General features: G+C 40.5%; 1 protein-coding gene across 1 annotated transcript in view; it reads left to right on the forward strand.

The window, feature by feature from the left end:
- LOC114647614 (uncharacterized) overlaps window positions 1–15,210 on the forward strand; it is a 53,257-nt gene that overhangs the window by 16,821 nt on the left and 21,226 nt on the right. The window contains exons 2-4 of the mRNA XM_028796223.2: window positions 8,213–8,305; window positions 10,008–10,049; window positions 14,040–14,185. Coding sequence (XP_028652056.2) covers window positions 8,213–8,305; window positions 10,008–10,049; window positions 14,040–14,185 — 281 coding nt within the window. The remainder of the gene's footprint in view (window positions 1–8,212; window positions 8,306–10,007; window positions 10,050–14,039; window positions 14,186–15,210) is intronic.

Consider the following 15,210-nt stretch of genomic DNA (forward strand, 5'->3'; position numbering starts at 1 on the left):
AGAACGAGATCGCGAATACAAGCAGCTGAAATGAGTTTCCTCTGCAGGGTGTCTGGGCTCTCCCTTAAAGATAGGGTGAGAAGCTCAGTCATCCGGGAGGGGCTCAGAGTAGAGCCGCTGCTCCTCCGCATCGAGAGGAGTCAGATGAGGTGGCTCGGGCATCTGATCAGGATGCTTCCTGGACGCCTCCCTGGTGAGGTGTTCCGGGCACGTCTAACCGGGAAGAGGCCCCGGGGAAGACCCAGGACACGCTGGAGGGACTATGTCTCTCGACTGGCCTGGGAACGCCTTGGGATTCTCCCGGAAGAGCTAGAAGAAGTGGCCGGGGAGAGGGAAGTCTGGGCATCTCTGCTCAAGCTGCTGCCCCCGCAACCCGACCTCGGATAAGCGGGAGACAATGGATGGATGGATGGATTATTATTACAAGGAGAACCTAAAAGAAGTACTGTACCACATTTCAAACATTTATTCTACAAAAACGCTACAAGATAAAACAAATTTTATTACAATAATTCTTTGCATTTATATAGCGCTTTTCTCACTACTCAAAGCGCTCAGCAATTACAGGTTCAGGGCCTTGCTCAAGTGCCCAACAGAGTAGAGTCCCTGTTTGGCATTTGCGGGATTCGAACCGGCAACCTTCCGATTGTCCGTGCAGATCCCTAGCCTCAGAGCCTTACGACACAAGTATACAAAAATAGATTTACAAATAGGTATACAAAATAGATTTTTTTCACTGTGTTTTAAAAATGATGTCTTCAAGGTGGTGGCCGTCATTTGCGATACACTCTTCGAGATGATGTCTGAACACTCGTATGACTCGTTTGGCCATTTCAAGGGGAATAGCGTCGATTTCATGGCAAATAGTGTCCTTGAGGTCTTCAAGGCTTTGAGGTCAGTGTGTGTATACATTCAACTTGAGAGAGCCCCACAAGAAGAAATCACACGGAGCGAGATCAGGTGAACAAGAAGGACACCTGACATCGCTGCACAGGGAAATCAGCTTCCCAGGAAACATCTTCCGCAAAACTTGCACGAATCTCCACACAGTATGAGCTGTTGTTCCATACTGTTGAAACCAGGAATCCACCACATCCATTTCTTCCAGTTGGGGCCGCATAAAGTTCTCTAGCATTTCAATGTAATGTTCTGAAGTGACTGTGACCATTGCTCCCCCCTCCTCAAAAATGTAAGCGCCTACAATGCCAAATTCTGCAATGGCACACCAAACTGTAACACGCTCACTGTGCGGGGGTCTCTGATGAAGTTCACGAGGGTTGGTTTCAGCCCAGAAGCAAAAGTTTTGCTTATTTACGCACCCATTCAAATGGAAATGTGCCTCGTCGCTGCACATGATGATGGCATCTCAATGAACTGTTAGCAGAATATTTGTGCACAACTCTCTATGGCTCTCACAGTCTCTCTCAGTGAGTTCCTGCATTGCCATCATTTTGTATGGATAGAAATTAAGGTCCTCATGCAAAATCCTCCTCAAAGACATTTTGGAAATGCCTATGGCAGAAACATTTTTGCACGCTGAACGTCTAAGAGACTGCAAAATTGCTGCCCTTACAGCTTAGATGTTTTCAGGCATTTGTACAGTCCAAGCACAGCCTTGAGATTTTCTGTTCAATGTTGTACCCATCTGTCTAAATTTAGCCACCCACTGAAGAATTGTTTTCCGATATGAGACGTCACCATTAGGAGGAATGCTGAAGTGTGTTCAGAAGGCGCGTTGTGTAGTGATGATGGATTTGTTGTTTTTGAAGAACGCACAGTGTGCAGCGGACCAAGGCATGAAAACTAGAAGGGATCGCCTATCAAAGGACCCCCACTCTAACCCATTCAGCTGCCTCTACCTTGCGCAATGACTTTCAGAAATGTGGTACTTTTTTATTTATTATTTTTTATTTATTATTATTTATTTTATAAAATTATTATATTATTTTTTTATATTTTAAAAATATAATTATTTTTTTTGGGTCACCATTTTGTATCTTGTTTTTTATCACATTGCCACCATTTTGTACATTTTTGAGTGTCTGTAGCTGGGTTGCATTTAACAACTAACTCCTGTTGCTATCATGAGACGGCCAGAAATCATGGCGTGTGACGTCATCAACTTGATGATATTTCAGATGGTAGCAAATTTTAAGCAGACACCAGGTTTTTGTATTTGTTAATAGTGGTAATCAGTGAAATTTGGCAAAGCGTTTTTCACAGTGAATATGATGTGTTCAATGGTGGTCTTGTTCACCAAATATTTTCCTGGAAGTTTGCTGTGCAGATGGATTTGTCAAACATTTTTTTCCTAGCACCGTATGATAATTTGTGAGGCCAGCGTGACATCACAGAATAATCACGCATGAGCTTTCACTCTGATGTCACTGCCCACTCAGTACTCTGGCTGCATTTGCACTCCACAGTTTTTCCATTTGAGATATTCATTAGCTGACCATAATGAGTACTACCACCGAATATATAACACTAATTCCTTTGTGCTCACTCACTAGCCACTATGCCACATGGGTAATTTTGTATGCCAGACAAATTCATGCACAATTAGCCATAAGGTGCAGCAGTCAGAATAGCCCTTAAAGGATCTCTCCCACTTCGAAGCCAGAAAACACAGGAAAAACTGTGAAGTAATAATAACAAAACATTTATCACTATTTACAAGGTGTTTCAATCGTCTGGATGGAAGATAAAAGTGCAAAGCATCTGCACAGAGATTGGAAACAAAAGGGACTTTCCGGCTACATCCAGAGACGCAATTTCAAATAATGGAATAAGTCTATCCCATACTTTGCTTCATGGTGTGGCCAATGTGTGCCCCAAGATGGGAACTCTATGGAGCCACGTAAATGTCAAGCAACAACAAAAAAAAAAAACGTTTGAACGAATTAGTATCTCCATTGAGTGAATTATTAACTTGTTCGATTGAATTACGTTAACTCGTTCAAAGGCAATATTTTAATTTTTTTCCCTGACTCTTTTTTAAATAGTAATCAGCCTACTCCGTATTAATTCATTCAAACAGATTATTATTATTTTACCCTGTTGCAGTGCAGTTCTTATTACGGACCCCCATACGGTTTTCCTGGCATACAGTCCAGTGAACCGTAAGTGAACTGTAAGGTGTGTGTTAACTCAGTAAACTGGAAGAGGAACAAGCTGGAAGACCACTGCGTTTGAAATGGGTCTTTTGAGGAGTCCTGAAATGTAGGAGAAGTTATGAGAATGGATTTATGGAATTTTCTTTGAAAATGTGATATTCTGGAGACAGTGATGTAAACTTTATTAGAAGAAAAGGAAAGTTTAGAATGTAGTCGATAATTACACTGAAAAACTTAGAAAAGACTGAAACTTTTGGCTTGTAATACTCTGCTGGTTCAGGTTCACTAAACTGTATACAAGGAAAAACAAATAGCTTCTGAAATAAGAAAAACATAAAAATAATCTGTTCAAACTAATTATGTAATTCATTTGAGTGAGTTACTAATTTCCTTTGAATGGCTTTATAATTGATTTGAATGGATTTTTATTTTTTGCTTGACACCTACGGGGTTCTGTAGAACTCCGTGAGAGTGTAGATTTATATTTTTTTTAATGCTAGTTTGTTGTACCTTGTTGGTGGTTATTGTTCCATCTGTATCTTTTATACCCAATTCAAGGTAGGGTTCTCACGTTTTTGGCCGCAATAATCTATCCAGCAAAGTTAGCAGATACTTCCCTGGCCCTGAGAGACAATTACAAGACCCCTGAACCATTACAACCCACTCGAAACTAATTCAGTTCCTCCTTCCTCATCAACTTCAGTGCATTGCGCCAAGTTTGGCAAAGTTCCCAAACATTTTGCAGAACTCACGGAGTGAACTCGGGGTTCACTCATCATAATTTGTGTTTGTGTGTAGTTATAGCAATTTAAAAGAACATTAAAATTTACAGGTTGTTTTTGATGTTTTGGTTGGAATTTGTTTTGGACGATGGTATTTTTGATGTTGATTGTCTTCCCAGCCTGTGATGTCTGGACATATTTTGACTTTAATTTTTCATGTCCTGGGTCTGCTGTGACATTTATGGTATGCCGATTGGAGCTCTGGCAGTACAGAAACGTCAGCAGAGCCTTCTTTTGTGCTGCCTTACTCTGCGTGGCCCTGTGGTTTCACAGCAGATGGGAGTTCTGCTGTGTGAGTTTGAGCCTGTCATGTTGAAAAGGCTTAGATTTAAAAAAAAATTGCTTTTATTTCCTTTCTCTGAGTTTCACTTCCATTCATGAACATGTGGCAATTGCTAATTTATACAGTTTTATGTCAAACAATTGCATTGTTTTTTTTAACATTCTTTGTTTTGCAACAAGGTTCAACAAAATTGCCTCACATCTCCAAAAACCTAGGGTCTGGTATCAGGCTGGGCACTGTCTATACAGAATATGCACATTATGGCTCCGTAACCATGTGAAGATGATGATGATGATGATTCTAAACACATGGAGGTTCTAAAGGTTTGGCTCTGTGCCAGGGTGGGAGTATATAAGAGTGTGCCCTGCAGTGGACCACCATTGTGTCCTTTAGAAGTGTGCACCATTCAACACAACCATCCTGGCTTTGGCTTATGAGCTGGGAATGCCAAGCTGCAGGATTTCAAAGCAGAGTGCCATCCGGTTAAACATGGTTGGTTATGTGGGTCTTAAATGGGGTAAAGAACTGGAGCAAGAGGTAAAACTTTTGAAAAAGAGACAAATGTTTGTTTGCAGTGTTTGAATAACGTTCCTGTCTCTCTACAACCTCCTGTGTTTCTGCGCAAATCTGTGACCCAAGCATGACAATATAAAAATAACCATATAAACATATGGTTTCTACTTCGCGGATTTTCTTATTTCGCGGGTGGCTCTGGAACGCAACCCCCGCGATGGAGGAGGGATTACTGTAGATACAAAGTGTTTGTAAAATACCCTTTACATTTCATTAAATTATACAATTTAAATCCTTTAAATAAAACCACTATGTATGCATACTAAAAAATGCATATCTGGCATGAATCCGCTTCTTTGCCCACGACTGAACAACTGTAGCTTCTTTACTTTTGGAGCAACTGGTAGTTTTTCAAAATAGGTTGAGAGAAGCGAGAACAGAGTGAAGCAATTGTCCCTGAATATACGTAGAACAGATATTCCGAAAATTAAGAACACAAGGTCGGGTGTTCAGCAATACATTATTACTGTAGCTAAACTGTCGTCTAATCAGGCAGCTCCTTTGGGTTGCAAGGAGTCGAAGAAGCCATTATCTAACATCTGTGGATATTTTGCTAGTTAATGTGAGCCTCGCCACTGTTGGGACTTTGTCAGTTGATGAAATTTGGTTGTGTGTCCCTTGCGATTCAGAAAGAACATTGGAATATTAGAGTCAGGGGTGTTCAATTAGGCTGGTAATCTCGATATTACAGGAGCGTATGGAGTGCCATTTGTTCCAAAATGAAATAAATTAAAGGGTAATAATGAAATATACAGTATAATCACTGCGGTGGGTTGGTTCCTGCCTTGTGCCCTGTGTTGGCTGGGATTGGCTCCAGCAGACCCCCGTGACCCTGTGTTCGGATTCAGCGCGTTGGAAAATGGATGGATGGATACAGTATAATCACATGAAAAAATACAGTGGTATTTATATAAAGGAGTCGTTATAGTTTGAGAAACTTCTACAATGTATAAGAAAGATTGAATGGTTGTTAGGTGACAAAATCAGCTAAAAAGACACCCTTTGAAATAAATTACAATAAAATGTGCCTTCCAGAAAACCCTTACTATGAAATATGAACAGCCTTTAAAACTAAAGTATTGTTTTAATAAATTCTGCAAAAGTCAAATTAAAAATACTTATTGAAATGGAATAAAATGCTGATGTGCCATTTCATGATAGCTAGTTTTAGTATTTTCAAATATAGTGTTCTATTTGACAGTGTCACACACATGCGAATAATAGTAATACCAGACCAGACAAGGGGGTGGCGAGCTGCACTAACTCTCTCCCTCAATCCTCTGCAGACCATCCACGGGAAATCCTGCTAGGTTCCGGCACCATTGGTGATGTCACTTCCAGTACCGGTACCATTGATGACATCACTTCTGATATTGGTGGCCGGAAAGTGACGTCACTTCCAGTCCCAAAGACGTCACTTTCCCGGTTAGCACTATTGATGATGTCACTTCCAGGCCCAATGACATAATTTCCTGTTACAGTCCCTAAGACGTCACTTCTTGTGATGGCCTTTAAAGCTGCCATCTTGCCTCCATGCCATCAGTTCCATTTTGAACTCCAATCTATGCATATCAGTGACATAACTTATACCCTTTTGCAGCCAGGGAACAATATACGGCTGGCTGCCCCAAACCTTGTTTTTTGACTTTTTGTCTACTTATTGTGACAACAGCTATTTTATCACATTTACTTATTTAATTAGTTCACTTTGTAGCTGCATTTGTTGAGGGTTTCCAGCTTTTCCAAATAGTTCAGTGAAGTTCAAAAGCAGCTACCAGAAAGGCACGTCTCGTCATACCAAAAAACAAAAACAAAAACTCCACAGTCCAAGTGTCTTTGTTTTAAAGATTTTAGTGAAATTCAAAGGAAACAGTTCACAAAAAATAAATAAAAAATAAGGAAAAAGGTTAATAATGCACACACAAAAAAGGGGAACTTGTTGTCTATGGTGTGCACCTAGGTTACATTTTGTAAGATTTCACTGGGACCAGTGTTTGCTCTGCATACATACAAAACAGTCAGAAAGCCCTTCATGCTTCTCTGTCTAACAGTTCATGTTTCTCCCTAGCTGTCTGACTTCCATCTGGGAACTGCTGTCTTATACTGAGAGCTAACAGTAAGAACACTCCTTTAACTTTAACTTACAGAATCTTCCATTATCCAGGATAAAGCTAATTATATTCAATTTCAAACTAAGTAAGCATTAAGGTAAATTCACTATTAACATTAACTTAATTTATACACTTACAGTATAATATGATGAGGTTTCTTTTTTGTTTTATCTGTTGATGAAAGACTGTTTGTTCTTCTTTAAGAATAAAGTGTACTCTTAATGAAAACTAATTTCATTTGTACAACTCAGAACCCAAAACGTGACAATACGTGGATCAGGATACTGTGAACAGGAATAATGGATAAATATGTACAGATAACTATTATACAGGTGTACTTTGATTTCATTGAATTGTGTGATTATATTTCTTTCAGATACCTAATTTTAATTTATATATTTATGGGGCTGCATGGTAAGATTATGATTGTGTCGTCACTACCACAGTAATCATGTCATTAGGCTGATGGCTTCAATAGAAAGGTACCTTTTCTTAAATTCTTAAATCTTATAGTGTTTTTAAATAATCATTTCTTTCTCACTCGTGTGACAACGATTCCATCTGTTAGAGAATTGTGAAATGGAAAAATCAACAAAAGCCCGTCAATGCAGTCCAATTGTGATGTGACTCTCAGAAATGCGCTGAATGGCTCGTCCCTCGACCCCACAACTTCCTACATGCAGATGTGCCAGTGAGGATTCCACTCCAGTCCGTTGTGAGATAAACAATTTTGCTCCCTGCATGTAGCTGGCATTCTTGGTTTCTCTATTAGGTTACATCTGCCTGATGAATTTATTTGTATTAATTGTATTCCTTTTGACAATTCAGGATCAGTACAAAGTCATATCAGATTTGAATCACTTGTAAAATTAATTTGAACAGTCAAACAAATAACAGGATGAGCCAAAAATCCGAACTGAGTCACATTTACCTGCAGTCGGAATGAAGCTTAAGTACCCTGGAGCAATATATGGACTCAAAGGAAGCTGGGGTGGGCTTTTCATCTTCTTTTTAGCATTGTGACTTTTCTCTTCTTCATTGCTACGGGACTGGACGTTACGACTGGGGGGGGGGGTTGCCTCTATGCCTCCCCCGAGAGGGTCCCTTTGAGGAAGGTTCTTTATGGGCACTTTTAGTTTATTGAGTTACGGAATTCGATGGATCAACCTGTTTGTTCTCTACACTTGTCAAAACTCCAGTTTTGCCCTAATGGATGTGAATGATATCCCACCTACAATATGACGACGGGTTGACCATTCTCTCTGTTTTTCAGGAAGGCAATTCTAGGAGAGTCCGCTAACTAATAGGGCTCTTTACTTAATGCAGCTCCTCTCTTCTTGCCTTCAGCTTCAAGCCTGCAAGTCAAGCTGGTTTGCTTTATGCTGATGGTTCTCCACACCATACTGCTGGCAGTCATTCTCTTCTTCGTTGCCTTCCATTGTAAGTTTTTTAGATCATTTTGCTGCCTTGCATCTTTTACTTTGTAAAATTTAGATGATAGATAACTATAGTGGATTCAATAAGGTAGTCAGGCACCGCCATTTTCTGCACACTTTATTGTGGCGTAGATTTACGTTAAATGGATTTTAAATGTGTAAATTTGACATTTTTCTCTGTCAATCTGCATTTAATAACAAAGTGAAAACATGTCTTCAGGGAGGTTTGAAAATGTATTAAAAATCAAAAGCTGAAATCTCTCATTTATGTAAATATCGAGACCCCCTGACCCAAATTTGGTCACTTTCTTCCTGTTTGCTTTAATTCTCATCAAAGTGTGTCTTGATCTTGATTGGAGTCCAACTGTGGCCAACTACATTTATTGGACATCATTTAAGAAAGCACCCACCTGTGTATTCACACTGCATGACAAGATCATTAACCAAGCCATGAAGTCCAAAGAATTCTCTGTAGGCCTCTGCAAACAAATTGTGGTGAATCATAGATCAGGGTTTGAAGCCATTTCTAAAGCTCTGAGTGTTCCCAGTAGCACAGTTGCCTCAATAACTATGAAATGGAAGAAGTTTGGAACCACCAGGACTCTTCCTATAGTTGGCAATCACGCCAAGCTGAGTAAGAAGGGCCTTGGTCAGGTAGTTGACCAAGAGCCCAATGATCACTTTAACAGAGCTTCTATTCTTTAACAGAAGTCCTCTACTGAATCAGTCTGAAGGATACCCATCTTGGCAGCACTCCATCAATAAGGCATTTATAATAGAATGGCTTGATGGTGGCCTTTTGAGTAAAAGGCATATGGCAGTTTAAAGGACCCTGAGAGCACGAGGAAAAAAGATTCTCTGGTTCTGATAAAATAAAAATTGAACTCTTTAGCCAGAACTCCATGCTCTATGTCAGGTGAAGAGACCAGGCACTGTTCATTACCTGCTTAACACCATCCCTACTGTGAAGCATGGTGGGAGCAGCATCATGCCATGGTGGTGCTTCCTAGCGGCAGAGACAGAGGGGACTGGTCAGAATTGAGGGAAGGATGAATTCAGCGAAGTACTGAGAGTCCTTGAAGAAAATCTGCTCTAGAGTGCACACCACCTCAGACTTTCAACACAACAAATGACTCAAAGCTTACAGCTAAGACAACCCTGGAGTGGCTTTGGGACACATTTGTGACTGTCCTTGAGTGACGCAGCCAAAGTCCAGAATTAAACCCCATAAAACATCTGTGGAGAGACCTGAAGACAGCAGTTTGCAGACATATCCAGTCTAACGCAGCTTTAGAGGATCTGCCAGAAAGAATGAGAGACTCACCAAGAACACTCAAAGTTGGAATTGCTGCCAAGGGCACTCCTGCAAAGTACTGAATAAAGAGTCTGAATACTTACGTGATTTCAGTTTGTGATATGTAATACATTTGTAAACCTTTCTAAAAACATGTTTTCACTTTGTCATTATGGGTTATTGAGTGTAGATTGATGTGTAAAAATGGCAAGTTTGTTAATTTAAAATTAAATCTACAATACAATGGAGTGTTCAGAGAGTGAAGGAGTCTCTATACTTTCAAAATCCACCATCAAAACATTTAGTTAGTTCCTCATCTTTATCGAATACAAGTTTTTACACTGTGGTCCACTTGAAAGAAACATGATTTTATGATCTTCCTGTCAGATTGAATATCTAACATTTTTTACAGATTCCCACAGTAGGAGTGTCCTGCTGAACATGAAAGCAGAAGGTAAGATTACATGTGTCACACATTGCCACCCAGGTGGAACCCATACGTGCAAAAAATTGAAAATATGTCTAAACAATTGAACTGTTAAGAGAGGAGAGAGAGTAATAAACAAGTTAAATAAAGAGAAATAAATCAGAGCCATGGTACTCTGCTCAGCAATAACTCTACAGGTCAATGAGTGGGACAGTACCCTACTCACCTCTTTATAATCTCTGGCCAGGCTACCTTAGTGTCAGTAAGCCTTTGTTCCAATTCTGGACTGGCAGAGACCATTTCTTACCATTCTTGGGGCTTCCCAGCTCCTCCTGTATAACATGGAGCCACTAGGACACAGTACCCTCTGGTGGACCCTTGTGTGCACTACACACCCATTGACATTTTTTTGTTTATCCAGCTATACAAAACAATTATCACAATAAAACAATATTTATATTGTCACACATGTGCGATTGGGAGGCAGCTAAAGGGCCTGAATAATATTAGTACCACGCCAGACCAGAGGGTGGAGAGCTTCACTGACTTTCTCTCTCAATCCTCTGCAGACCAACCATGGGAAATCCCACTTACTTTCAACAGTGCTTATGTTGACCTCACTTCCGGCTCAGGGGAGGTGGGGGAGTGGGCAGGGGGTTTGATAAGTTTGGGTTGCCATTGATGACTTCACTTCATGTCCCGGCACTATTGTTGATATCACTTCCGGTTCTGGTCCCGATGACGTCACTTCCTTTCTCTGCTTTTAAAGCTGCCATATTTATCATCCTAAGTCAGTTCTGTTTTGGATTTAAACCTATCAAGAACTCAATACAATTTAACCCATATGCAGCCAGGGTACAATATATGGGTGGCTGCCCCAAACCTTTTTGATGTTTTTGGACTATTCTTTTGATAATACAGTATATATATATACTATATATATATATATATATATATATATATATATATATATATATATATATATATATATATATATATATATATACTAGCCGTCCCCTGTGGCTCCATCTGCATAGTGAGGACAGTGAGGCGAGGGCCCCGCCCAGCTCTCTACTCCTGATGTCACTCTTCCCCCTCCCCTCGGCTTGCAGCCTCTGTCTCGGATTAACGTGAATATATCGCTCCTGCAAGTGAACTATGATTCTCAGCGTGACGAGAGAAGTCGCAAAATCAACTGGAATGTTCAAGCAAATTATAGAAACAAACCCAATCTAAATCCGTTAAGTAGTTCTCTCATTTGCTTCCTAAGCGAAAGTAAGGAACACCTCGAGGCTGGAGTGTGAGTGAGGAGGGTCCTGTCCCCCTCCCCTTAGCCTGCTTTGTGTCTGTTAGATTCATGCAAATAAATCGGTACTGCAAGCGAACTATGACACATAGTGCAATGAGATAAGTTGCAAAATCAACCAGAATGTTCAGGCAAATTATAGAAGAAAACCTGATCTAAATCCATTATGTAGATCTCTCGTGAAAAGCAGACAGACATACAGACAGACAGACAGATGTTGGATTATATATATATATATATATATATATATATATTCACGGCATTCGTAGTCTGTGTCACAATCTGATTGTATGGGTGGTTACCTACCAGGTAACGCTTGTGGTTGGCCAGCAATCTGCTAACATCCACCACGGTGCCCTCAGTTTGTGAGGAGCAGATCATAGAATGGTTGAAATAGTTTACTGTCAAATAAATGCAAAGAGTACGCGACACGTGTTTCGCCCTCATTCTGGGCTCATCAGGCGTACACACTCCACTGCATTCCCTCTCGGGAATCGAACCTCGGACGTCAGCGCCAGAGGCGATGCCCCTAACGTTGCGCCACGGCGTGTGGTTCGTTTATTTGACAGCATGTAGATCGGGGTAATTACATTCAATATATAGATATATATATACGGTATATATATATATATATATATATATATATATATATATATATATATATATATATATATATATATATATATATATATATATATATAATGAAAACAACTCTCATTGCCTAAACCCCCCAATCCTAAACCTTTACCAGAGGTCTCAAACTCCTGTCCTGGAGTGCAAAGGGTTTTCATTCTCACCCTTTTCTTAATTAGTGACATCTGCAGCTAATTAACTCTTCTGCGTTAATTTTAATTGACTGACTCAGACAACTGTGACCAGTAGGAGGTATAACAGCACCCCAGACCCAAAACACAATCTCACGAACACAGTTCAAAATCATGAACATTTATTTTATAAACTACCTTTGTCTGGTCCCTCCATGTAAAATACAACATGGCACCACAAAGTATCTTCTCTTCTCCACTTCTCCCTGGTGAGTGTCGTCAATCTCCTCTCTCGACTCTGACTCCTCGGCTGAAGCAGAGCTGCCTCCTTTACCGGGACCTGGGAGTACTTTCAGTGCCATGACACTGTCCCTCAGAAGCACTTCTGGGTTAGGCAGAAGTCCCATTAAGTAGGGACCATTAATCCCTGCAGTGGCCCCGGCAGAACACACGGGACCACAATTCCCAGCATGCCCTGTGGAAGTACCGTAACCCAGGGACATTGCCATCTAGCGTTTTAGGGGAGTAAATAACCCAATTAAGTTGCCTCCCCATCCCTAAATTGTACTGGCATCCCAGCCAGTTAAGGATCCTTTATGCTTTAGCATATCCATTCCTGTCCATCTCCTGGCTGTAGCAGAGACCACCCTTCCTATTTTTTCGAACCAGCCTCCCATCCAGGTAAGAAATCTTGGACAGAGACACCAGCCCATGCCTGACATCCATTTCCCCCTTAATTATTAGCAAGCAAACAATAATGAAATACATAATGAGATACCTTGTCCATCATACAATATCTGAAAATAAAGAAAGGTGAAGGACATTTTGACATTGCTGTTAGTAAAAAAGAAAAACAACCACTTTGGAAATGGCAATCCATAGAATTAAATAATGGGTTTAAGTAACAACAAGAATTGACTTCTGATTAAGAAACTGGTTGGAGTTTGAGGCCTCGACTTAGCTGGCCATCTGTTTGCTCACTTCACATTTCATGTCATGCCGTTAAAGGACCGAGTCTTAAAAAGCACGTCAATTATAATGAAGGGTAAAGAAGTTAATAAGCAGCAAAACTGACCACTAATAAGAAAATAATAATTAACTACACATTAATTACATTTATATACCACTTTACTTGCTACTCAAAGCTTTTTAAATAATGTGTAGCAACAACCTGGAGGATGCTACGGCAGCCTTTATTATGTCAGTATGATCACCACACGTTTTCTATTAGGTGGTGAAGGGGTGAGAGAGAGAGAAAGACAGCGGATAATTGGAGGCCAGAATGACTAGGCCATGGTCGGTAACTTAACCAAGACATCCGGATAAAGCCTACTCTTTATGAAAGATGCAGAGGGATCTTTAATGACTACAAAGAATCAGCACCTCGGTTTTACGCCATATATACAGCATAGTGTCCCCGTCAGTGCACTGAGCATTGGGATTCATACACAGACCACAGGGTAAGCGCCTCCTGCTGGCCTCACCAACACATCTTCCAGCAGCATCCCAAGCTTTTCCTAGATTGTCTCCCATCCAAGTACAAGTACTGGCCAAAACCAAACATGCTTAGCTTCAGGTGGACGACCTGGTGGTATGGCAGCTGAAAAGGGTTAGAATAAAAACCTGCAGCCACAGTAGTGCTCGAGGGCCAAAGTTGGAGACCCCTGTCCTATTCCTTCAGGCTTACAGTATAAGGATCAAATCCCATTGCCAATTTTTGAAACCTTTGCTCTCATTAACTTTGGCGCAGACCTTCTTTTTTTAAATTTGTAACGGCTTTTCACAACAGTAAGAGCGGAGTAATTTCAGTGGACAAATGTAGGGCTTATTACAAATTTCAAAGGTACAACTGGTTTTGCCCACAGACAAGTGTACAGTACATGATTACATTTCAAGGGTGGTTGTTGTTTTCTATTCCTTTTTTGTCTTTCCTTCTTTGTGTTTCAGAACTGAATGGCCAGGTAGAGGAGATTTGGCTTCTCAGGCAGAACCAATTCTTCTACTTCTCTACTAAAGAAGGCAGCTGCAAGTTTGCTCAAGAGTTTTGTGCCAAAAGGAATGCCAGCCTGGTCTCAGCGAGTGGTGCTAACAAGGTGAGTGACAAAGGCATGTACTGTATGTGTGTGTGTTAATGGACAAGAATGTACTACACGTGTTACCAGCTTTAGCCACTTAGAGATCCCTCAAGGTACTGTGACAGCACTGTCGTAGAGATCCTATATTCCTCAAGAGGCTCAATTATACCTAATGTAAAAAGGCACAAACTGAGGGATGAATACAAGGAGAACATAAATTGCAAATGCACAGACTGAAAATAAAAACCTTTGACTCTAAGTGAGTGTTGAATCTCTGACTGTTTGTGTATTGTCACAGCAGGTTCATGAAGAATGTCATATCCTTGGTACTTCATACCATCTTTACTCTTTATAGGCTACAGCTCAACATTTAATAAGGTTTGACCATTAGAGCTGATAACCAGACTTTTAACTTGCAGCCATCTACATCTGGATTTTGGCCTTCATAACCGCTGTTCTTCAACACAGGCACTTCCCAAAGTTCTGTCCTAAGCAGGCTGTAATGACTGAGTGACCAGACTAAGTTTCAACTCCATCATTACTTTAGTGGATGACACCAGCATTATAGGCCTGATCACCACCAATGATGACATATCTCAGAGAGAAGAGATTTGTCCTCTGACAACAATCTTTCCCTTAATGTCAGCTGGTCATAGCCAACTACAGTACATTGGAGAAAGTGCTATGGAGAATTAAACTTCTTGGGGTCCCCATTACTTATAACCTGAAATGGTTACAACACATCTCAAGAGTCAAAAAGGCTCACTAATGCCTTTACTACCTCACATATTGGAAAAACCTGAAATTGTACATGTGCTCAGTAGAGTCCATCAGTGATAGGCTGAACTGGTCTCATAACAAAGAGGAACTATAGAAGAAAGGGCAGAGCAGACTCTTCATCCTTAGGAGACTGTCTTCCTTTAATGTGAGTAGTGACATCCTTCACATCTTCTACAACTCTGTGATGGCCAGTGTGTGTGCTGGACTGGTAACATCACTTCAAGAGAGGCCCACCGAATAAACAGGCTAATAAAAAGGACAGA

This window comes from Erpetoichthys calabaricus, chromosome 3 (assembly GCF_900747795.2).
Source record: "Erpetoichthys calabaricus chromosome 3, fErpCal1.3, whole genome shotgun sequence".
In the NCBI taxonomy this organism is placed as follows: domain Eukaryota; kingdom Metazoa; phylum Chordata; class Cladistia; order Polypteriformes; family Polypteridae; genus Erpetoichthys; species Erpetoichthys calabaricus.